The sequence below is a fragment of the Semicossyphus pulcher genome, unplaced genomic scaffold (genome assembly GCF_022749685.1).
Source record: "Semicossyphus pulcher isolate SPU_LCO1_2020_fin unplaced genomic scaffold, fSemPul1.0.p SCAF_27, whole genome shotgun sequence".
Lineage (NCBI taxonomy): Eukaryota > Metazoa > Chordata > Actinopteri > Labriformes > Labridae > Semicossyphus > Semicossyphus pulcher.
The window spans coordinates 4,511,931-4,537,913 of NW_027211701.1; the positions used below are offsets into that span (position 1 = coordinate 4,511,931).

At 40.5% G+C, this 25,983-nt stretch overlaps 1 protein-coding gene across 1 annotated transcript in view; it reads left to right on the forward strand.

Annotated features, from left to right (window-relative positions):
- LOC138604888 (sodium/potassium/calcium exchanger 3-like) overlaps positions 1 to 25,983 on the forward strand; it is a 63,556-nt gene that overhangs the window by 32,908 nt on the left and 4,665 nt on the right. The window contains exons 3-14 of the mRNA XM_069676923.1: positions 5,019 to 5,095; positions 13,183 to 13,257; positions 14,043 to 14,127; positions 15,358 to 15,461; positions 16,898 to 16,972; positions 19,655 to 19,680; positions 19,790 to 19,843; positions 19,940 to 20,073; positions 21,495 to 21,655; positions 23,012 to 23,282; positions 23,368 to 23,534; positions 25,800 to 25,914. Of these exons, the coding sequence (XP_069533024.1) occupies positions 5,019 to 5,095; positions 13,183 to 13,257; positions 14,043 to 14,127; positions 15,358 to 15,461; positions 16,898 to 16,972; positions 19,655 to 19,680; positions 19,790 to 19,843; positions 19,940 to 20,073; positions 21,495 to 21,655; positions 23,012 to 23,282; positions 23,368 to 23,534; positions 25,800 to 25,914 (1,344 nt within the window). The remainder of the gene's footprint in view (positions 1 to 5,018; positions 5,096 to 13,182; positions 13,258 to 14,042; positions 14,128 to 15,357; positions 15,462 to 16,897; positions 16,973 to 19,654; positions 19,681 to 19,789; positions 19,844 to 19,939; positions 20,074 to 21,494; positions 21,656 to 23,011; positions 23,283 to 23,367; positions 23,535 to 25,799; positions 25,915 to 25,983) is intronic.

Sequence of the window (25,983 nt, forward strand, 5' to 3'; positions counted from 1 at the left end):
CATCAAATAACTAATTAAAAGTAAACTTGTCAGAAAAATGAACATTTAAATACATAAATCAGCATGATAAGAACTAACTATAATGACAGAAACCATGTTGGAGAAAAAATTATTTGGCGTGTATTTTGATTTTTACAGATGTCCCATCATAAAGTGTCATAAAGTGTAAATTTAAGAGATTTCCTTGCAATTCCAAACCTAGAAGTCACTCTAAAAAGCCTGCATACGTGTGTAATGAAATTATTAGGGTTCTAAACTCAGTGAAGTGAGCTGCTCACAGTCATCATATGGAGTTAATCTGGGTGTAGCATGTGTTAGTGAGCAGGTGCTTGGTGTGTGTCTACGCACTGAGTGCATCTGCTGCCTGTATCTCCTCCTGGCACAGCGAGCGTCAGGCCGGGCGCGGTGAATCCCGGCTGCTCTGCCCGATATCCTTTCCTCTCCATCACCACATCCACTCGACAGGACTCAGCTGCTGAGCTCTTTGTCTCCTGATCATGTTGAGTGCCATTCACCTCGAACCGGCTCTCTGGCTGTCCACTTCTGACTGAGTTGCTGCGTTTGTTAGTGCACACAGGAATAGTGGATAGTGGATGTGTTAAGTTGCTCGATACTCTACTGGCTGTATGTCAGGTCATCATGTTTTTAAAGATGATCATTTAATACCAACCCAGCAATCGACTGTTCGCTAACCTGTACCCCCCTTAGCTACACTAGCTAGTTCAGTCAAGATTTACGTCCTTGTGGGCCAAAATGCAATGTTCAATGATGACTTTGGCAGATAAAGCACTAAAAAAGAAGGTCATTACGAATAAATTGTGTCTGATATGTTTTTTGTGCAAAATACGTTAAATTACCTTGTAAAACTCCTACTGAGGCATCTCCTCCTTCTCCCTCATTAACAATTCCAGAACCTGCATCGTCCGCGCCCACCATGCAAATTTACAACTGCCTCCTCCATTGCTAAAACAAAACAGGTCTCTGCCATCTTCAGTGGCAACTTGTAGAAACTTAGCTAGCTTGAAATGTAATAATTAGTAGTAGTAACGTTCACGTTAGTACTCAGTTGTGAGTTCGCAAAAATCACGATGACAGTTACAGCTGGCTCGCACAAAGTTGTTGCCATAGGTTACACATAATGATATGCATAGCGTCACCCTGTCCATTAACGGGATTGGCTCTTTAGGTTTATGATGTCTCAAACCTGCCAATCTGAAAACGTGTTGTTCAGCCTGTCCCTGCAGTTTAAAAGCAGACAGGCCCAGCCATGGAGATGACTGCTAATGTTGTCCCTGATGTGTCTTGTAGCTCATGAAAAACACCACATGGAGATGTTTACAAGGTAATGAACTTTAAACAATTGGGCCGTCATTTAAAAAATGGGCAGATAAAAGCAGGCTCAATATCTTTGTAGCTTGCATCAAATTTATCTTAACTACTTTAACTAGCTAACAAAGTTAATGTCAGCTCTATTGATTGGTTAAAAACACTGTCTCTAGCTGATTCTTAAATGTTTCTAGCTGATTAGTTGTATCAGCATGTTGGCAAAAGGGGTCTAGGCTTTAAATATGTATTGTGCTAAAGGCTAGAGCTAAGGCTAAGAGGTCCCCCAAAGTAGCGCTGTTTCAGATAAGAAGTTGCCCAAATCCTATAAAGAGCAGGACAGAGTTGCTGGCAGCTTTGAGGCAGTGGTGAAATACTGCACAGTTAATAAGCTTTTTCTTCCTTTTTTATGTAACCTGTATAAATGTAGTTTGATAATCAAATTTCCATTCCCCTGTAGTTTGAGAGGACAGGAGACAGGTGGCTTTCTACCTACAGTAGCAACTAGCTGTACTTCCAGGAAGAAGGAACTTTAGCAAACCATATTAGCCAATTTGCCAGGTATATGCTGTTTTGTTATGTTTAAACAATTTCTTACAATTTTGCTCTTGTGTCTATAAAAATGACACTACCCTCCACCCCAGAGTCTATGCTCACCACTTTAGCATGTCGGGAATCCAAAGCTGAACAGGCCAGCCATCCCCATGATGCTAAGCTATGATTGGATACTCGCTGTTCAGGGGAGGGGTAGATGATCAGTTACTTTGTACCCAAGTAGTAAACCAGACTTTTGCTTTAAGTGTCTGACTCTGTGAGTTTGCAGCATATCTACATGCCAGTGTAACATGGTGAGAACTACATGTGTTTGTGATCCAGATTAGGAGGTGCTGTGAAGCGGAACCTTTCAGTGTTGACGAGTATAAAACACCTTGTTTAAATAAAGGTTCAGTGGGTTTCTTGTGGGAGTGAGTGGTTCTGCATCACATCCGCACATGTACTTACTACCCCTCCTGGGAAATTGGGCTTAATGCTTTTACAAACAGTAATTAGCAGTATGGGTTTTATCTGCAGACTCTTTGAAGACTTCAGGAGTCAATCAGCTTCAGCATCCTGCTAGTTTTATTTTCAGTCTTTCTTTTATAGTCGTCGTTCACCCTTATAATTATAACTATGTATATATCTGGTGTTTTCTCAGCATTAGTATTTAACTAATCTACATTGAGCCCTTCAACCTCACATGAGAGCTGCTTGTTCTTCCTTTTACACCCTGGTATTTTTGCTGGATGGAGTTTGAGCTAGCTAACACTGGCTTGTAACAGTAAATATTAAACACATCTAGCTGTCGCTGTGAGATGGCCGTCTGCTCTGCTGCTTTGTGCCCTCTGTGGCTTTTTACAGGCTGCTCTGCATTGTGTTAGGCTTAAAAAGTTTAGCAGTTAAACATAGAGCGGAGGAAGACTGCAGACGCTCAACACAGGGAGATGCTGTCGATGCAAATAGGTCAACAGAGAAGAAAAAGTTGGGAGGGAGAAAACTGTGGGAAAGTAGTAAACTACCCTGCTCCCATTTTGTCTCTGCAACATGTTTGAAGGTGTTTAGTCTAAAAAAAAAGAGTACATGTAGGTGGAAAGATAAACTACTGCAAGCTCACTTGGTTTATTCATTCATTCTTGCACCCACTTACGGTTAGTCTACCTGCCTCCCATCTGAAGAGCATCCTGCACTCTTTATGACTCATACTGTGTAACATTGATGTTCCTGATTTGTAATGTCATCATCTCCTATCTGCCTCTCCGAGCAATATACATTTGATTTTAACAGTTTTCTGTTAATTTGTTTAATTTTTTGTTAGGTTATGTTACAATGAACTTTATCTGCTGAACACATGGAATATAACACGGTTACTTAGCCAACATTAAGTCACCCATTGGTATGTAAACTACAGTTTTCAAGCCTTGAGTTTCAGCATTTATAGGCCGTAGCCATCTTTTTTTTTTAACAGTTATTTTTTTGGCCCTTCGCCTTTGTTGATGTGACAAGAGTGACAGGAAATGTATATAAGAGAGAGCGGAGTAGACATGCATCAAAGGGCCGAGGGTGAAGTCGAACCAGAGGCCGATGCGTCGAGGACGGTGCCTCTGTATGGGGTGCCTGCTCTACTGACTGAGCTAAATCAGCGCCCCTGCCGTCGCCGTCTTGATTTTTTGGAGTCATATTTTGCTTGACGTTGAATTTGCATTACTACGCTTCCATCCTGATTGATGATGGCTGTGGTAGCCCCTTGTCAGTCACAGGTAGCAAGCAATGCAACCATTTTGAATAGGCATCGTGATACAGTTAGCATGCTGTGATCAGAGTAGCCAGTGGTTATAGGTCGCATGTTTCGTGTGTCTTCCAGAGTGTTTGGAAGACTCTACTATAACATCTTTTTCAGTGAATAAAGTTTTGTGTAATTATGTGCCACATGAATATTGTGTTATCGTGGTAGCAGTAGATTAGCAACTCCCAATGTTTGCAAGGAAAAATTGCTGTTTATGTCAGTGAGTCCTGATGGCTGATGTAACAACTGAATCCTCTCCTTAGATCAAGTGCATTAGGGATTACTTATTCACCATTACAGCATGTGTAGCAGCAGCAGCCAGCTGAAGTGATGCACTATGGACCTAAAACCTTTTGCACTTACACGTCTTTAAGGTGCCCAAATATGTAAAAACAGGGCCCAGGATTAAAATACTGGAATACCCCTTTGTAAGTTTTAAATGGTAACTTCAACAGTGTCTCCAAGACAGTTCATCTTTGGGTAGGTTAATAAACATTTCAGATTCTCATTCAGATTTTACCAGTTGTTGCACCACATGCTAGCAGTCATTGGCCAAATGCTCTGCCTGGTGCCTGGCTGGCCTTTCCAAGGGAAAAGAGTAGGTGCTGAAATATGTAACAGATGTTAGCAGTGGCCTGTGAATGGGCTTCTGATTAGTGTGGGAGGAAACGATGACAGGGGTGACATGGTGCTTGCGGGGTGTGAGGCAAAGGTTCCTCAACACTCTGGCAGCCCGGCAGTAAAGGGGGAACTGTGAGGCTGAGAGAGGGAGGAAGTCAAGAACCACGGAGAGGGGGTAGAACAACTCAGACCACCGTTTAAAGCCAAACTCCCTCTTTTTCACCTCGTCCTTCATGCTCTCTAAGTCTGCCAACTTTCCACTCTTCTGTCTCCGTCTTTCTGTGCTCACACAGTTGCTCTCTATTGCTCAATTGTACTCGTATTCCAATGCAAAGAAGAGGAGTTTGCAAAGTGCAGCTAAACTCCCACCACCCTTTCTCTCTCCTTTGCTCTCCATCCCTCTTGCCTTACCCTAAATATCCCTTGCTCTATTTTTAAAATGCTCTCTCTCCTCTTTGCCCTCGCTTTGTCCTCCTTGTGCTCCCTTTTTCCATATCCCTGTGTTCTTCTTGTCGCTCTCCCAGGAAGGAAGCATGCTCATACACAGTCCTTGGCAGGGGACAGTTAGACTGCCACACACACTTTGGAAAAGGCTTCTTGTCAGTGCACATGAGTTCAGTTGTTGTCTGTGCTCAAAGGGTTGACCATCCTGCTGGGCATTGGAACAAAAGTTCCCTGTACCACCCTCGTTGATACACACACATTCATATATTGAATATGAACTGTTCTAACTCTATTTTTATGTCTCTTGCAGCTCTGCACGAGTTCCCAACAGACCTGTTCACACACAAAGAGAGAACGGAAGGAGCTGTGGCCCTGCATGTCCTCTGTGTAAGTTACCTTCTCCTACACAGCTCTACATTCATCTGAGACTGAGTTTAAGTACAAAAATGACCTTTTACATCTAAGGCTAGGTTGTTGATAGTCTATATTTTCATGCGGTTATTTTATGCATTTTTCTGTCAGTCGTTGTAACAGACGTTGCCGAAAGCATGAGGTTTTAGAGTAGTCTCTCTGTATGTCCGTCCCACTCTTGTGATTTAATAATCATAGGAAGGCCTGTGGGGAATCGCTTCAAATTTGGCAGAAACTTCCTCCTAAACTCAAGGATAAACTGTTGATATTTTGGTGGTCCCAGGTCAAAGGTCAAGGTCACTGTAACCTCACATTCCAATGAATGTGATATGACAGGAAAGCCTGGAAAATATAGAACTCACCAACAGCTTATGATAGACTTAATGTGTAAAACCAGTGAAGTTTCATTTCCAAGTCACTCAAATGTAAAATCGTAAACCAAAAAACATCACAATCTTTACTGTAACCTGTCGTGTTTGGTAATTAATAGCCTCTTTTACATTGCCAGTTAAAGGTTGGACACCTTGTCTTTAATATAAAATGCATGGAGAGGGAGTGGTGGGACGAAGTCGTTCTGCCGCTGAGTCGGAGTGAAGGTAGTAACACAGGCGAAACAGTCTTTGTACACGGTGGAGCCCAAAGGCGGAAAAGGGCTGTGTGTGTGATGTGTTTGTAAAAACACACACAGCAGCAGCTTTACGGCGTCACTTGATTTAATGTAAAATAGCAAAGGCAGTGTAATGTCGGAGATTTGTTACCGTGCTGTTGCAGAATCACAATGTTAAATGGGATATTGGCAGGCTATCATCTAAAAGCTAGGCTTAAAATATGTTAAAGTTATTTCTCAAGGTATCTTTTATAATTTATAGGTGTTGAGGTAATACAAAATATAATTTCAAAAATAGATGTATATTATTATATGTTTTAACAAAACCCCACAAGTTACATGCACCAATACAAATTACCATTACGACATATCAAACATAAGCTTAATATTTCTTATGTTTAATTTAGAAACAAACAAAAAGACACCAGTGACAAAAATAATTTAAGAGCGGGGGAGGCTATAAATATCTATAAATTTGAATTAATAAATTGTTGATCTTTTCTACTTACCAGAATTGTTACCAAACAATGCTTGAATTATTAATTTAATTTAATTTAATTTATTTTATTTAATAGGGACCATGTACAGTTTTAAACATAAATATCACCATTTGATGCAGCGTACCAGATTATAGCTTTAAGCTAATTCGCATCTGATGTCCCTTGGCACACAAAAGAAAAGAAAAGAAAGAAAAAACAGGACAATAACAAACAGTACAGCGTAAAGTATACAACGAAGTTACACGAGAAAGAACACACTATAAATGCAAAGCTACACACAGAGTAGCACATCCTAAATGTATGCTTGTCAAATAAAATCAAGCCATAAAGACTATAAATAAGTTCAGGAGCTTAGCAGAGGCTGTTTTTGCAGCATTATTTGAGATGGGAATCGTGGAATACTCAACCAAATATTGTTTTTAATGACAGAATTCAGAAGTTATACTGATATTTTCAACACATCATAAAAATATTTGAATATAGAATTCTAAAATCCGATAACTTTGGGCACAGACAAAATATATTTGATACAGTGGCTGGTTTTGTTCCACAGCGAACACTGTTGGGGATGATATTTAGTGTAAATGATGCCAACTTTACAACAGACAATCATGTTTTAAAGATGAGTTTATCTTATCTAATATAGGTTGCCATGACCTCAGAAATATCTTAATGTAGCACTTGTTCCAATGCCAAGCCTCCTCTCTCCTCCTCTCTCCAGCAGTCTCAATGGCTCAGCAAACACATGACCAGCCCCAGTGGCCTCTCCAGTGTGGCCCAGTAGGGGTCAATATGTGAGGTCAAGGCTATGATGGAGCCCCCTCTGCTGTCACTCTTGTTTGAATGGCACAGTGTTGGCAGAATGTTCCAGTACATGATGACCCGTGTTGAGTTGCTCAGTCGCTGATAGTCTCTGGGGGGCTGACTGTAATGGAAGCTCATGCCAGCAGAGCAGCATCTCAGGGGAACTTTGCTGAGCATAAACAGAGCACTAAGAACTACCGAATGGAGCGTGCTGCCAGAACATGTCTCACATTATGGCCAATGTCACTACTTACAGTGCACCCACCCTCTGAGTTAGCCTTTTCCTGCTGCAGAAGGGCAAATGAAAGTAACCTTTTCTAAGATGCTGTTAAAAAAACAACAGAAAGCAAAAATAGAGTTTATCATCAGAAGCTTCTTCCCTGTGATGTTTAACCTTTAAAATAAAAGTACTCCATGTCCTTTCAACGCATGTGTTGCTAAACTTGGCTTTGTGGAGAGGGCAGTAAATTAATGTGAATTTCAGGAAGGACAATCAGGGCAGTGTATTCTCCATTGCTGTTATAATGTTGTACCTTTTCACCTTTCCATGTTTGGAAAATGAGAATCAGAATTCAGATGCACAGCGGGCCTGAGGTAAAAGCTTACCTGCTATGATTACAAGAATTTGAACTGTGACATGCAATATAGTCCCTGAAATTTCCCCAAACAGGTTTGCAAAGATGTAATCAGAAAGTGAGCCTGGGAGCAGTGACAGCCTTTCCTGATGCTTGGAATATAAATCAGTATGCAGAGCTCATTTATTTTGTCAAGTGAATTAAAACAAGGTTTTAAACTACTGCAGCTAACAACATGGACATTATAATTATGTTAAGCCAGAAGTACATTCTTGACCTCAGCAAAAGTTACTAAAAAACTCTGATTTCATCTAAAAGATCTCGCTTGTGTTCTCTTTGCAGCCCCTAATGTGCTAAGCAGTGTGTGTGTTTGGACCTGACTGTAACAGATGACAACAACCTTCTCACTGACAGTTTTGACTTTTGTCTTCATCAAAACATAAAATAAGCTTATTTTCCCATTTATTTGCAATGTTTGTGAAAGTTTTTGAATGTAGCTGAGCATTGCTTTATGTGGTCATTCAAAGTAACCGTTTACTGGTAAGTCAGCAGAGACAAGGGAAAACTCTCTCTGTGGACTAGGGCAGCAGGATTGTGGCAATCATTATGATCATTTATTGATTTTAGAGACATTTATTTATTGCTCTTTCACATTTAAATTAACAGAGGAACACTTTCAATCCCATTTTGCATCAAACTAAGACTTCAAATTAGTTTGGTTACTTGAAATTAGTGCATCTTCTAGAGGCAAAATATAAATAAAATAAAAATATAAAATAAAACTTTGACTGCATTGGTTATTTCATTGCGTCTGTGGGTGTCGGGTGGAGAGGATGTCGCACTGTACAAGGACGGGGAGTAGCAATGTTATTCCTCTGGGCCTTCATACACTCATCATGCTGCACTTTGTGCTGTTCTTTCAGCTGGTTGATCAAGTTAGTTTTGTTACTTTGCGGTGCAGACACAGGTTCATGCACTCTTTGTATAGAGATGTAATCTCCAAGTTCTCCGTTTTTTTCTATTTGGCGGCACCTTATGGCGATAAAAGGAAATTGCGGGCGCATACGTCCCAGATATCCAGACGTCCACGGTTGGCTCCGGTTGTAACTCTTTCCTTTTTTAGAATGTTTGCCTTCATCTGAGCGTCGAATTTGTTTCTTTTTCTTTGGATTTTCACTTATTTTATCTTTTCTTTGTTTGTTCATCCATAGTAGATTGTTTACTTGCAACACCTGCAGAGACCAGAAAAGCAGCCGCTTAGCTCAGCCTACCCTCTCTGGCAGATCAACCACAGCTGGGAGAAGGAAAACACGTCACTAACTGGGCGCCGCTTGTGATTTTTTCCACGAATGTCGCCACAGACACCCAGTTCATAATAATACTATACACTGCAAAAGCAAAGGCTTTCATCAGTGGGTCATAGGCTCAATCACCATTGTGTTACCTCATTCGGTGATAGATAGTGACTTAACAGACATTTATTTACATGAAAATCTTCGAGATTATATCAGTACATGCCCTAAACCCTAAATACCTCCAAACAACCTGGGAGCTTTCAATCACATCTCTTCATCTCTCACAGTCTTTCTTTGCATCTCTTGCAGCAACATGCAGGCTTGGTTCACAGATGTTGATTTGAACACTGGGTTAGATCCTGTCTTTCTCTTTGTAATATCCTATGATTCCACTGTCAGCATGAGATCATGTGTTTTATCTGGTACTGGATTAAGCTTGAGGACACAAAACTTTATAATGCTGTGTCTTAGAGCTTCATTTCTGATTTTTAATACTGCAGTGTTTTTCTTCACCCCCCACATTCAGCTCAGCTCCTCAAAGCTGGCATCACTACGTCTCAGCTCTCAAAAACACAAACATAACTCAGATGGAATGACTTCCATGTCTGCATGCAACATATTACAAACATGTAAATTATTCATGAAACAAATACATTTTGTATGCATGCATGTTCGCTCAAAGCTAAAGTAGGCTTGAGTTAGCAATGAAGCTGTGGTTTTCTCTCCATCCCAACCTCAAACCTGAATCAACATTAAACCAGGTAATGAGGACAACATGTCACGTTTGACCTTTTACTTTCCCTGAATTAACAAATCTCTTCCTCTGGTACTGGTGGCCTTGTGCTTATGTGATGTTGCAGGCTGTTTTAATTCACTGTTTGTACATACCCACAAAAGTTTAAGGCATAACATTTGACTATATAACCTAATTATTAGTGAGCCAATTTGGAGTTCTTACCTGGGGCGCAGAGAGGTAACATAAAAATACAGCTAAAGTCAGCTTTGACTAGCGGTTTCGATTAATGAGCTGGTCAAACATGGAGGACTTTCACCCAGGAGACTGGGGTTTTAATATTCCCATGTGAGACAAGAAGTCAATGCTGAGTTTTTGCATGACCCCACACCCGGATGTTTCCTTGCCTTAACCCAGTAGTTTTTCTGCCTAAACCTAAACAACTAGTTTACGACAACTGAACTGAACAGACAGTTTCAGGGGTTTGAAAGGAGGATGCTAAAGTGTACCGTAAAAACATGGTAGGCACTTTATTTTAAAAGGATTGTTTGTAATATAAGTTCTCTTTACATCCCAACCACAAACAATCGATGAAATGTTCAGCAAAAAAAAGAAAAGAAAAAGCTTGTCTGTGTCTGTCGCAGGCCAGTAAAAATTCTGTCAATCGTTATGTCCATATGGAATGAACTTATTGGATTGATTGTTAACCTGCCTGTCTACCTACCTAACAGCCTACCTGCATACCCTCTACATGTGCACTCATTACCAATGAGCTGAGCCCTCCACAAGCTTAAGCTAGCGAGCTAGTTTTGCAAGAATGGCAGAGAAGGTAGTTGGATCCAGATAGCGATGACTAAATTATGGCCTGCCCTGTCTTACTGGTTGGGGAAGTGGTTTAGGTATTTTTATAATAATAATACATTTTATTTATAACGCACTTTATAATTACATCTTATATACTACTATATCTTTATCATTCAGATACTTTAAAAATCTTGCTTACTCTAAACTCCAAAGATGAACCGTGACGACCTTGGATTGGAAAATCGTGGGATTACTCATAAAGCATCATTTCACCTTTTCATATGATATAATAGAAACCATTGTATGAGGATATGTAGCACGACAGAAGTCTATTTCTTCACTCACACACTCTGAAACTGAAAATGTGTGGGCTTAGTCTGAGCTCTCATGCAGATGTTGTTTAGTTCAGCTCACTCTTACCTGCTTTCAGAAACAGGAAATAGAAGGACTCCTGGTGCAAAGTAAAATGTGACTCACTACTGAGAACAAAAGGATAAAGTAATATTCACTCTCATCTCATTCTTGGTGTGAGCAGGTCTTTGAAAGGCGTTCTTATTACAAAGTACAGGAATATTCATGCTTTTCCTTTGTTCACACATTCCCTGACAGTTTGTCGTGACTACCTGACAGTTTCTCTCTTGATCATTGCTACCTGTCTTTCATCTCCATCCTGTTTCTGCCTTTTCTGTGCTCTGTGTGCTGTATGTGACGCAAAGAAGAGGTGGCAAGAGGTGGATGATGATGCAAAACAAAAAAAAACACTAGGGGGAAAAAACTGCAGTTATAGAGACCATTAAGTAAGCCTCATTAAGGAATTGTGTCCGTGAAGGACGATTCAGGCAACATTTTGAAGGATATGCTGTATATTTAAGGTAACTTCTGGCGTTCCACAAGGATCAGTGTTAGGCCCATTAACATTTAGTCGATTTCAGATTATGCATATTTTATTATGTTGGAATTTTATAAGTAATTGAAAATATGTAGCTTTGATTTTGATTAACTAAATTTACAATCTCTGGTAGTCACGAATCCTTGGTTCGGACTAAGTGGGCTTTTCTGTATGGAGTTTGCATGTTCTCACCGAGCATGCGTGGGTTCCCTCCAGGTGCTCCGATTTCCTCCCACAATCCAAAGACATGCTTGTTAGGTTCATTGGTGACTCTAAATTGTCCGTAGGTGTGAATGTGAGCATGAGAAGTTGTTTGTCTATATTTGTCAGCCCTGTGATTGACTGGCGATCAGTCCAGGGTGTACCCCGCCTCTCGCCCAATGACACCTGGGGTAGGCTCCAGCACCCCCCGTGACCCATTGCAGGATAAGTGGTATAGATAATGGATGTATGTTTGATAATCTTTTAAGATCACCTAACAAACGTGTGAACAATGTTTAGACTAAGATAGTGTGTGAAATAGTTAGTTAAGTAATCGTATCAATAATGTACAATCAGCTGGTCGTTGTAGCAGAAATAAACACCAACAGGGGGATTTACGATTTCCACTAAATTAAACGGTTAGATTATCAGATCCATCCACAGCATTAAAGTCCGTAACCCTTCCTTAAATGTGCCTATTTGGGAGTATTATTCACATTAACTTGGACATTTCTATTGAGGGTGAACTTGGACAAGGTGAACAGGAATGACCGAAACCTTATTGAGGTTTTTCTGCCCAACAGATATCAGTTTGATTACATTTTCTTTTTCCATTAGCAAGTCATACAATCCCTGGTAGCTCACAGAGTTCTGTTTTGTGTTTACTTCATGACTCTCTTCTTCATTTTTTTTAATTCCTCCTTTTTCCAGCTTTTTGTCTTCCTTTATTTTGTTTCCATTTTTAGCTACAGTAAACAAGCTGGCGTTAATTGTGATAGATTTTCTCTTTTTGTGGCGTGTCTATGATCAGAACAGCACCTGTAGCAAATGTCCTTTATATCTTGCATAGTTGTGTTAAAGAGAAACCAGAAACCCAATGTTGCAGGGATAAATATCTATACAACTTAACTAGAATTTTAAAAACCAAGGGTAAAATATCATAGCATTTTAGTTAAATAGATGGATTTTCGCAGCAGATTTAGTGTAAAGGTTGTGCAATAATTTCATGAACAAATACAAAGTATATTATATATTTACGTGTCCGATATGGTACTTTAACTTGGGCTTGTGTCGCTTCAGGTCAGGGACCATGTTGCTTTTCTCTTAAGACAGTTTAGCTCATTAGGGAAATAAACAAAAACACACAACCTCCCCTTCTGTGCTGTTTTAATGCCAGTTAGTTGAAAAACTAAAAGTAACTTCCTTAGTTTAAAATGTAAGCAGCGTGGTCCCACAGTCATGTTATTCATGAATATTTGATGTCTTTCCCGTTAATGTGCTGCTCTGCATGTGCGTCGGATCAGACCTCTGTATCTTTAGCCTTCAATTACGAGGCTCGCTCATTCATTTTTCATGGTAATTAAATCTAAATTTAATGCAGCAGTTAGAGCGGAGAGATGTTCTTCACAGTAATAGACAGAGATTTGTTCAAAAATAAATAACAAACAGGCATGAGAAGACATGGAAGGCGGGAGAAATCGTCACGTGTACCTGCTAAATTAGAAATGTCGACAGCTGGATGAACTTTATGACTGCTGTAGGGTGGACTTTCAACCCTTTAATATCATGTATATAAAATCACACCAGGCAACATATTCATACCTCACAGATCACTGTAATATCTCTCTCTGTCTCTCTTCTCTCTCTCTCCACAGACCATTTACATGTTCTGTGCCCTGGCCCTCATCTGCGATGACTACTTCGTCCCCTCTTTGGAGAAGCTGTGTGAGGTATGAATGTAAAGATAAAAGGTCCAGAAAACTTGTTCCTGAATATTTCTTAATTATATTAAACATAGATTAAAGTAGGGGGTAAAATATGGGTGATTGTCATGCTTTCCTTCAAAACACTGCCCTTGCACTCAGAGTCCCTGCTTGTGCTCAAAATGTATGTTGTTGCTTGCACCGATTTCCTGCAATCCAGCTTCAGCCTTTTTCTGTTATGTACTGTTGTTGAATGAAATGATCGTTACCTTGGGAGTGTTTGCTCCACTTGCTAGGGAAATCTGTGCACTTTATCAGAGCAAGCAATAATACAGTTTAAGCACAAGCAGAACAGATCTAAGTACAAGCAGGGATATTTAAGTGAGGGCAGGGTTTTACGGAAAACATGACAAATTCTGAACGTAAATCAATTGTTCACATTCTCAAATAAAGATTAGAAAAAATCTCCACAGAAGGAGGTCTGAGGCTTAATTTATCAAGATATTTACTATCTAAAACTCTCTCAGGATTTCTTCACTTAACCAATATTTGTATAAAGCTTATCTAAAATTAGTTCTGTTTTCATAGTTCCCAAAGAGATCATTTATACAAGAAAAATATATTTTCTCTTTCTCAGTCTGGCATGCAGTCACTGGTGTCAGTGGTTAAAAAACAGATAGTTTAGCTTTTGTTCATCTGTAGGATCAGGGACTGATTTCTAACTGTATTTTGGACTGCTCTGGACTTTTTGCATCTCAGTATTTCCTCTTCTAACATGAACTTATTATTTGTGTTTCACTCCTTTCTTGCAGCGCCTCAATCTCAGCGAGGACGTAGCAGGTGCCACCTTCATGGCTGCTGGAAGCTCCGCCCCTGAGCTCTTCACATCTATCATAGGTATTCACCACTCCCCCCTCCATCTCAATTCAAGTATTTTTAAACCCCATTTATTTATTTATTTGTTGATTTATAGAGTGATTGATAGGTACAAGAAGTTTGAAATTGCTTCAGCCTGCAGCCACAAGAAGGGCTTTAATGACTGCAAAGTAATCCCTCTGATAACAAAAAGAAAGGATCCATACAGAAATTGACCTTTTTGTAGATCTTTTTTCTTAAAGTTGTTATCTCGAAGATCTCAGTTTTGTTCTCTTTGACGGCACCTATGGCGATAAACAGTAATTGTGGGAGCACAGTTGACGTCCACGGTTGGCTCGGGTTGTAACTCTTGATTTTCCTCGCTGACAGTCCCGTTCCTGTTTTAGACTGTTTGCCTTCATCTGAGCGTCGAGTTTGTTTCTTTTTCTTTGGATTTTCACTTATTTTTGAAGTTGTATCTTTTCTTTGTTTGTTCAGCCATAGTAGATTACTGTTTACTAGCAACACTGCAACGCTTGCAGAGACCGGAAAAGCAGACGCTTAGCTCCACCTACCCACTCTGGCAGACCAACCACTGCAGGGTGATGGAAAACATGTCACTAACTAGGTGGAAAAAACCACAAGCCAGACACCCAGTCCGTAATTCTGTAAATGCAAAAATAGGACCCAAGTTTCAAAATATCAGTATTCCCCTTTAACGGATGCTATGGAATAATGTTTTCATCTTAAGACACACTTAGCAAACAAACATGGCTTTCAACGTACTGAATCCCATTAGAATCACATTAAAGTCATCTTATGTAATAAGCTCCAGAGAATTGCTGATGAGGAGTAAAGGCCGTGTGTTTTCTCTTTGATCAAGACAACTTTCAGCGTAGTAAGTACATCTGTCTGAAACAACAATGTGAAGAACGCTCACTTCAAAGGCGGGACCGTCTCATCACATGCCAGTGTTCTTTATATAAATCTAATTATACATACAGAGCGGGCTTCAGAGATTCAAATCTCCTCTGATTTGTGAGGAAAAAAATCAAAGAAACTTCAGGTTTTTTCTGCACCTTCAAAAAGACTTTCCTCCTCTCTTTGTGTGTCTGTGTGTGTCTGTGTGAGAGTGAGAGAAAGAGATGCGTGACTAATATGAGTCTTTTAGGTATGTTTTGACAGTTGTATCATTCATATTTGTCAAACACCTAATCTGTACCCTGTGAGGAGTCATCATGCTGTGTGTTTGCTGGCCCCTTCTTTCTCCAGGCGTGTTCATCACTAAAGGTGACGTGGGTGTTGGGACCATCGTGGGTTCAGCAGTCTTCAACATCCTCTGCATCATCGGTGTGTGTGGCTTCTTCGCTGGCCAGGTATGATGTCATAGCAGCGTCACACTGCTGCAGCCGAGCCCGCCAACGACCTGACTCTGGCGTGTACTTTACCAGCAAACAAGGGAGTGCAGATAAACTGGCTGTAGTTGCTAATTTAACAGCATGATAGGCTGTTTGATGAATCCATATTGGGTAAAATGTCCAAAGTTTATCATCATAATTTGGGATGCCTTTTCGTCCAGCCCGAGCACTTGTGTATTCATGCATGTTTATGCAGAAGAATGAAGGAAACACAAACACACTGTTGATTAACGCATGTATCCATGCGTCTACAGCTTTAGAGGAAACCAGAGCCCCATGTAAACCAAAGATGTCTCACATGTAGATTTTCCTGAATCCTTGGCCTCTGCGATATTTTTCTCCGGTGTGATATTGTCAGATATCTCTGGTGTGACTTTCTTGTTTGATATGAGAAATATCACAGTTCAGGATTAGACGCTGCACTCGTCTAGACTCGTGAATATGAAAAAAGTGAAACTTCTTTAAAAAACTTTCAGTTTATTTTTGTTTGTTTCCCACTTCCTTTTATATTCTCCTCTGTGCTCGCTCTGCTTAACCAGCCACATGTGCACAACATCCCCTCAGTCGGAACACAATAGATAGTTTGTATCTCATCTCTGCTTTGCATCCTCACTGCTTTGTTTTGCATGAGATTGGGAGATAACATAACACAGTGCAGCCTCCCTCTGATGCTATCTGACATGCCAGGGACATGGAAATGAGCAGAGTACAAGGATAAGCTCTCTGCTCTGAAAAATATATGCACTGGACTCCAAAAGCAGTGATGCAATCCCAGATTGTGTGTTACGTAATCATAGTGAGATAATGAAGGAGAAGGGCAGGCGGTGCACCAGGGCTGGGAGGGATGGGGTGCAGCAAAATCATCATCAGTTCTGGCAGTCGCACCTCACTACTGTTTGTTAGCTTTGGCTGGCGTTTCAAAGCAGATCCCTTCTACAAAGGACTTTTGTACAGTGAAACAGAGTACAAGCAAACATTTTAGCTTTGTTATGCTCTAACTTTGCCATCTGCCTCACAGCAGCAAACTTTTCTCATCAGGGAGTGGCACTTTCAAGATGCGACTTCTGACCCTCCACTTATGTATATGCAGCGTGAGCGCTGTGTGGGAGAGCGTTGCATTGTTAGTCACTGCATTGTGGGCTCCTCCTGCATTGTATCTGATTACATAAAGTCGATAAACACACCAGCGCCTTTCTAACGTAGGATGGTACCTTTTCAGTGACTGTGATTCAGGAGGTCAGCTCGAGAGCTCCTGTGTTTACATCAGTATGGTAATGATGTCAGAGGCGTTGTGCTGCACAAACTCCAGGAGGAAGAAGTGTTACTATAAGAGTGTATGAATTGAAGCTGCATGCATCTTTAAGTGAGCTCGCTTTTCTTTTTGTTTCTTGCAGGCAGTGAAGCTCTCTCACTGGGCTCTACTCCGAGATTCAATTTATTACACGTTTTCTATCACGGCCCTCATTGCGGTAAGAGGTCACACACTCACATGCAACGGCACAGATCACATGCTAAAGCAATGTTATTGCAGCAGTAGGCTGGGATGCTTTCACCTACAACAAAATATACAAGGCTAGTTTGAAAGTGCAGCTTTGGTATCAATACCCAATTTGCACTTTCTGCCTCAGCAGTATTGGCTTGAAAGTAGAAAGTCGATACCGTGCATCCACTTTCAATGTGTATTTTTTACCAACTTTTTATCACAGCCATCTTCCCTTGTGTAAAGTTTTTGTTTGGTTGTATTAAAAAAATGTAATATGTGTGGAAAATCATGAGAGGCTGAAGCTCTGTCCCAAATCCATAACACAGTCTCTGCAGGTTTGGAGCATGAAGTGTGTTTACACTAGAAAATGGGGAACAATTATGTCCACACAAATATGTCAGTGACAACAAAAATTGGAATGAACTTTTCATTTATGAACAAAGGCAGAAACAAACAACAAAAAAAGCAGACAAATATGAGGTCATGGTTGGCTGAATTAAGACAAAATGTCACGTTTCAGGTCAAACACAAAGATAGAGGAGCCAGATGCAGGAGGATTTCTTCAATTAAAAAAAAGACAAAAAACAAACTGCTTACTTTAAAAAATCAAATGGAAAGAAAAGTCAAATGGAAGAATTAAGACAAGTCCAACTAAGATCCGACAGGTGAAATATCCCAGGAACAGCCATCAAGAATGTCCACACAGAGAACAGGGGTTGAAGAGTTTGTAAGAAGTTCATGAACGGTTTGACAAAAGGTTTGACGAAGGAAGAACTGGCACTGAGACAGGGGAAGACATCGGTTGTGTTTGAAATGCTATGCTAAACTAGCAGTATATTTTTGCTATTGGCAGCTTTTTGTTTACTTCCGCTTTCCAAAACCGGAAACTGGCGCCCGGCGTAGCATACGGCAAAATAAATTTGAACAGCTCTGTACTGCATACTACCGGCGAACACAGTATGTAGTATGTATTCTGCAGTATACAATATATATAGAATAGCACTTCGAACACAGCCAAAGACTTAATAAACTTGGGAGGTGAGGGTAGTCAGACGTAGTTGAGTCAATCAAGGGGCATGTAAAACAATAAGGGTAGGGCACATAATCAAACAAGCGGGAAACACACAATGCAGCAAAGATCAACACGAGAGACGTTGGGCCTTTCTCAGACCACTCCCTCCAGGTCATTAACATGAGTTAAAAAAATATATTTAAAAATAAGAAAAGCCACCAAGGAAGCTTGGGATTAAATTTTCCTCACTATGTGGAGTGATTTTAATGACTCTACCACACTGGTATTTATGTAGCTTTCGTCATTTGTGTGACATGAAACCATGGTTACACACATTTCCTGTCTTCGCCGGAGTGAGGGGAGTTCGGCGCTGCATTTAATCCCTTCACCTAAATGAAGGGTGCTCCGTTCAGCTGTGAGTGTGACGTTAAATGGAGTTCACTCCCGACGGAGTGTGAGTGGGAAGGGTCTGGTTTGGGGAAGGCCCAATAAAGTAGAACAAGAAATTATATCTGAACAACAAAATAAATTAAATACAAAACAACTTGTTCCACTCCCAGTTCTTTTTGGAGTCCTGTGGAGAACTGATAAACTGATGAGGTGTTTAACAATATTATACTTTGTATGTATACAGTATATATATATATATATTCTGCCAGCATGATTCTAAGGAGGCAGGTGTCATCTTTACTTCTCAGAAAAGGGGTCAAAGATAAAGAGAAGGAAATGTTGCACTGATACTTAAACCCAGGGTTTGCAATGGTTGTTGCCACTTCCTTCTAGAAAGTCTCAATAGAGGATCAAGACCAGAAAACATGATATACCAGGATTTTTCTGCACACCCTCCAGCAGCAGAGCTGTGTGCCAGTTTGTTCAGACTTCTTTGTATTTTCAACAGAAGTCCCTCCAGGTCTGACAGTCTGATGGAGGATGACTGTGTTTTCCAGGCATTCAGCCACATGTCTTCAGTTAAAAGGTGTCATTTTTGAGTGTGCTGATGGACACTGTTGTCCCACAATACAGTAACTAAGCACATTCACTCAAGTATGGTGCTTAAATACAGTTTATTCATGTATTTCCATTTATTCAAATATAAATATTTACTGTAAATAATATTTCCTTTAAAGATTTGTATTAATATATGAAGTCTGCATCGCATACTTTAGAGATTGACCTGAACATTGACACATGACATTTTAAGTCCTTAAAGTTCGTTTATTTCTTGTGTATTAACAGCAACAGTATACTATAAAGAACAGTATATGGCACGTACTGTATGGAGTGAGTATTAATAGTAGTTGGGGCGCAGCATGTATGTCTGTGTGTGTGAGAATATGGATCACTCCAGTTAGCCTAGCATGCTAACAGCCAGCCTACGTGTTCGTTCATGTCATGCACACAAAAACAAACAAAAACAGAAACTCAGACACCTCATGAGTGATTTAAAATACAAAAAATATCCGTCCTCCAGGCCCTTTCTGTCTTTAAGTTCAGTGTAATGAACCAAAAGGTCGTGTTCTGACCTTTTTCAGTCTGTCCGAGCTTTGTAATCGGTCTGCCCTCTAGTGGAGGAGATGTGGAAATGCAGAATAATTTAACTTTGAATTACTGCCGGCAGCTAATGTCTCTGTGTGTCCTCTTTGTCTTGTCTTTTAGTTCATCTATGATGAGAAGGTGTGCTGGTGCGTATTTATATATATACTTTTTGCCACCTCACTACAGTATACTGTATGTGGAATCACAAATACTGAATCACTGTGTGCGTTTTACTGACCTTGTGTTTGTGTGCAGGTGGGAGTCGCTTGTCCTCATTCTCATGTATGCAGTCTACATCCTCATTATGAAGTGAGTGCCACCATCAGAAACTGCTACTTATCTCAAGGTAAATGATCAGTTGCTTTCAGTTAAACAAGTTGTCCTCTTCTCTCACTCATTGTCCAGGTTTAACGGCAGAGCGCAGCGCTATTTTAACCGCCGTAAGAAGAGCTCCCTGAATCTGGCAAACGGGCTGACAGGAAGCACTGATCTGGAGGACAACGTCACGTGTGATGCTACTGCAGTCCTGCTCAAGAAAGGTAACAGTCTCCTTTTTTCTCTGGCTTTGCCCTCTAGTGGGACTCTGTAGGTTTTTGCTGCTCACCCCTGCATACAGAAATTTGCATAAATATAAAGGCAGCTAGGTCATCGCTCCTCGTCTATTTCTGTCCAGCTCCAGGACAAGGCTGTTCTGTCCTCAGATGTTGCCAGTATAGATCCTAAATGCTAAAGCTGCTGCATGCTGTCTGTGTTCTGGGCTGTGTATGGTCAGAAGTCACAAACAAATCCTCAATGACCTTGTTGGTTAAAGATCTTCCCCTATTTCACAAATCCTACTGCTATCATGCCAAGCATCGAGCCTTCACCTCCTGGCCCTCCATAACGAAACCCTTACATGTAGAAGCTGGGCAATGTCCCCCCTAAACTTCACAAACTCAAGGGCCCAGGAGCTCCATTATTATACTATATTTTTAAAGCTCCATACAGGGATACAGGGAATCTCAGAACTGGGTTATGAGATTGCACAGAACTGAACTAATAGCAAGGATTTAAGCATTTCTGCATGATTCTTTTCAGACTTATGGCTGAGGTAACCACTTGTCAATCACAGGTAGCCACGCCCTAAAGCATACCGTAAACAGACCATAATGCACAAAAAAACATAAAGCTGTATTGAAGAAGAAGCAGCTGAGACCATAAACTAATTCAGAAAGCTTTTACTGAGATAATAAATCCAGTGAGGGTCAGTTTCTGGTAGATTTACATACGATCGGCTTCTTTTTGCAAACAGTGCCCTCTGCTGGTCATTAGACGGAATGCAGGTTTGAGAGCCCGATCAGACCGCACTGCCTTTTTTGTTGAAGCCTACAGTTAAAAAAAGAGCAGCTCGCTGTGCCTTTTTATTTTTTAACTGTTGTTAAAGCAACCACCGAACATTAGCTGTCATTAACCTAACCGTTATATTGTAAACTGACAGAAGGTCCGCCTCCCTTTCATCCCATTGGACAATCAGAAAAAACGCCCATGACATCGGGCGCTCTTCTGCTTTGAGTTGAAGTTTTTTCAACTCGAGGCGCTCAGAGCGTTTCCTTAAAAACGTGAGGTTCACAGAGTGGAAAAACGCGAGGCGCTCTGCAACACAAAAGCAGTGCCCAAAAAGCTTCCCTCTCTCGCCCCCAGCTGCTAAAATGTGTTCTCTCTAATCGGGCCCCATTGGATGAAATATAGAAACCAATAGGCTATGTCCACTTTTACATATAGGCTATTGCCTCTGGTCAGGTTAAATATTACACAACATATACATTATCTTTCAATAAAAAGAAAGCAAAAGCAAGGTAATGACTTAAAATACGATATTTTTGAATGCAAAAAGGAGGACTAATTGTGATTTCAGTCAGACTCAAACATCAGCACTGCAGTAAGATGACCATGTTTCTTTGTTTGTGTTGTTTCCTTCCAGCTAACTTCCACTGTAAGCCGTCGGTGCTGATGGTGGACGAGCTGCTGTCTGCGTACCCCCACCAGCTGACGTTCTCTGAGGCCGGCATGAGGATCATGATCACCAGCCATTTCTCCCCCAGAACCCGCCTTACCATGGCCTCACGCATGCTCATCAATGAGGTACATAAAGACTAAGTGAAACACGGACTCGTGTGTGTCTGCGCTATGTTGAGTTTCATACTTTTTGTCTACACGTTTTTTATTTAATTAGGAGAAAGTTGCAGACCACCTTAGCTACCCTCAACTTTGTCAACTTTTATCAGCTTAAGTATAACTCTGAGAAATCCCTGCCAAACCGGCATCTCAGCATAAATACAAACTCAATAACTGTGTCTGGGTTCGACTGAGGAAGGGCTGGAATGAAGGCTGATATTCTTTTTGACTTCACAGCCAACATTTTCTCTCAGACACCTGTCTGCTGTAGATTACAGTCTGGATGTAAATCCAAAACAAACAACCACATTTTGGATGAAAGAGAAACAAACCTTGACTGCTGCTTCAGACAAAAAGATTTTTTTTCTGACTTTGATTCTAAACAAAGACATTGAAGAAACTTTGGTAGATAACTGGGACTCAAAAAAAAAAAAAAAAGTAATCTACTATGGCTGAACAAACAAAGAAAAGATCGATGACTACAGATACAACTTCAAAAATAAGTGAAAATCCAAAGAAAAAGAAACAAATTTGACACTCAGATGAAGGCAAACGGTCTGAAAAGGAAAGCCACCGTCAGCCAGGAAAATCAAGAGTTACAACCGGAGCCAACACTGTCTGGATACCTGGGAAGTGTGATCCTGCAATTACTGTTTTACTTTAACTATTGAACTAAACCGGCACCGCCTAAACCATTTTTTCACAGACCAAATGTAACTCAGAAAATTATCATTTCAAACTTTTTTTAGCTGCCAAATTACTAAAGAGCATGAAGGTCGGCAAAAAGTGAGAGAATATGAGAATGAAACCACATCGTCCAAAATGAGATGTCATATCTGAAAATAAAGGTGAAATGTTGAGAATACAGTAAATTTGACTATTACCGCCAGGCATAAGAAATTTGAGTAGGATTTTTTTTTCTTTGCATTTTGAGAAAAGTCAAAAAATCATTCTCCTCAAATGTATCAAGTCTACCTGCATTAAAGTTAAGTTATTCTTAACATTTAAACTCCATTCTTGAAAGGCAGTATGAAAAAACAAATGATTCTCCTTTTCTTATGCCTCGTGCTAATACATTACGTTTTCCTCCATCTGACAGATAAAAAACCCTCAAAACTCAAAACGATCATGTTGGCAAAGACACTAAAGTTTTTAGTCATAAACACAGGTAAAAAAATAATTAAGATCAAACCTAAAAAAATTGATGACTTTTCTGTAGTTCACTCTTCAAAACAACAATACAAAAATGTCCAAGCATGTAAGCAGGAGTATTGTTTTCATAGCTTAATGTTGTCAGTAATAACGTTCTCTATTCACTTTCAGAGACAAAGACTGATCAACACCACTGAAACTCGAGTCAACCGCATCACTAATGGCGACTCAGACTCAGCAGCCAGGACTCAGGGGAGGCGGAGCTTAGAGAACGGGATGGGCGCAGCTGAGCAGGGTCTGAACGGGCGGTGCAGGCTGCAGAGGCTGGAGTCCGGGAACGAGACCGAGAATGAAAATGAGGATAACGAGAACAACGAGAACGACGGGGAGGGAGAGGGAGAAGATGACAACGATGGCCCCTTGGTGCCCTTTAAAATTCCAGGTACAAACATAGGACAGAAGTAAAACGATCACTGTGTTCCTATCACTTCAACTGTAGTCATATCTACTATCCTGTTTCCCTCCAGCTGGAGCTTGTAACAAGCTTAAGTGGCTGGTCATGTGGCCATTGTCCCTGCTTTTCTTCTTCACTGTTCCCAACTGTGCCAAGCGGCGCTGGGAGAGATGGTTCATGGTCTCCTTCTTCACGGCCACCGTCTGGATCGCTGGTCTCTCCTACATCATGGTCTGGATGGTCAGTACCATTGGTCTCACTCACTAACATGCTCACAGCACAGCCTCATCTTTAAAGAAGGTTAAAATGCCTTCTAATAAAGAGAGCTGTCAGCTGGATATTAATCATGAAGAAAAGTTTAAGAAAATATCAGAACACTTGACTATTGCAATATAATGTTTTGTGATACCGTAATGATTCCCTTCGGAAGCCCTAATGGGACATGCATCCATATACTTTATTTACTCCGTTTTCCTGTGATAGCGAGTAATTTCCCGTTGCTTTCTCAAGATATTGAATTATTTATGTCGATATCTCGAGATAACAAAGCTGCACCACCGTTACGTCAGATGATCACAAATCGTATCCCCAGAGCTGCAAAACACAGAACATAGAAACAGTCTTAACTTACCTCATTAGTGTGGGCAAAGGCAGCATGACATGTTGTGATCTGTAATATCACAGTGACCAGCCTGTTGATTTGTTTTCTAGATCAAAAGAAAATGATCCCATTATCACGAGAAAACCAGGTTTGTTATCTCGAGATAACGAGAAAAATAAGTCGAGATCTCGATGATGGCCAGTTCAGCCGCCATCCTCACAACTATGAAAAGTCAGAAAGACATTATCGTTGATCCTTTGGGAATATTAAAACTGAATAACACAAGCATCTCTAAATCCATGAATAAATAACCACAAAAGTGATTAACTACACATTGTCATTAAGAGATAGACATATTTGCGGTTCCCGTCACCGTCCATGCTGTCACTGTTTACATTTCGTGGGGGGGCTGGGCAATAACGTTTGTGTACGCCACCAAGTTGGCTATGAACTCTGGGTAAGTCCCAAAGGAAAGTCAACAGATATGTGGAGATACAGATACTCGTGGAGAGTCCGCAATGTGGAGTTGAAAAGTCAGCATCAGAGCTCTCACGCACTTGGGCTGTGTCCAAAACCGCATACTAACGTACTGCCTACTACATACTCAAACAGTATGTACTGCATACTGCCTACTAACCTGACTATTAGGATGCCGTTGGCATCATACTCAGAGCCGTCTTCTCCGAATCACGTGACTTAATCGTTTACGTATGTCCGGTCTGATCTCCGGTCCATCTCCGCCATAGTAGAAGCTGAATAGCCGCAATGCATTTTGGGGCGGTTGAGTACAGCCAGTGAGCTCCCGTCTCATACTCAAAAATCCGGGCCGATCTAGTATACATCCGGGCATTTCTCGCATACTATGAGATGGGAACGCATGACATACTCAATTTTACGTCAAGGTTAGTATGATTAGTATGATTAGTATGATAGTATGCGGTTTCGGACACACCCTTGGTGATTTGAAAGTGGGACAGCACGAAACACTTCCCGAGAATATGCCTCGAAGTCCGTGACTGCAGAGTTTGGGATTTTGCCAGTCAAAGTTACCGTAGGCTGAGCTCAACCACGGCACCGTAGCGAGCAGGACTGCAAAATCGAAATGGCGAAAACAGATGTAATGCTTTTTTTTTCCCTCCTGAGAAACTGCAGGCTGCATCTTATATTCCGGTGCAACTTATATTATGGTACTCGTCATGGGAAAACAGAGTAAATACAATGTATGGATGCAAGTGCAAGCAAAGTTTTTTATTTGAACTGATAGATGCAAATTGTAATTCCTTTGCACAGAAAGTCATATATATGAATTAAGTTCCAACTGTGATTGCATGAAAAAGTAAACATTGTTACTCATGGTATAGCGTACTCACAATACTTTGACACTTGCTAACAGCATTGTGATAAACTGAAGCACTACCCTTTTATCATGACATGTACTATTTTGCCAGATTCTTGCTGATACACACATTCTTGCTGATACACAGTCATTATTCAATTTTTTGTGCAAAACCGTTTTTAGTTTTGTTCACTGAAGTTTCATAAAATTCTTCACTGTCATTCAGTTCTTTATAGGAACTATTTTTTGTTGTCTTTATTTGATAAAAACAATATTTTCCAACAATATATACCAGTATGAGGAATTGTTGGTCATACAGTTGGTACAGTAATCACAGTAGTCTTTTTTTAACTTAAATTCTGCACTTCTTCGTATTTAGAGTTTTTGAACTCTTATATTTAGGTTGTGTTGTTGATTTGATATGTTTGCATTCCCTTTACTTGTCCTTTGGGTGTGATTTCATGAAACCCATTTACAGGTTTCTGTCACACATGCTTTGATATTTTCTTTGGGTGTGTGTGTTTGTATTCCTTTCATAATTGTGTGAAACGTATCCATTTTTTTTCAGGTGACTGTGATCGGTTTCACTTTGGGCATTCCTGACGTTATCATGGGCATCACCTTCCTGGCAGCGGGCACCAGCGTCCCAGACTGCATGGCCAGTGTTATAGTCGCTCGACAAGGTAAGAAAAACAAATACACTGTGCGACAGCAAGAAACAGGAAGTGGAAATCATGTTTGAAACAAAGCAG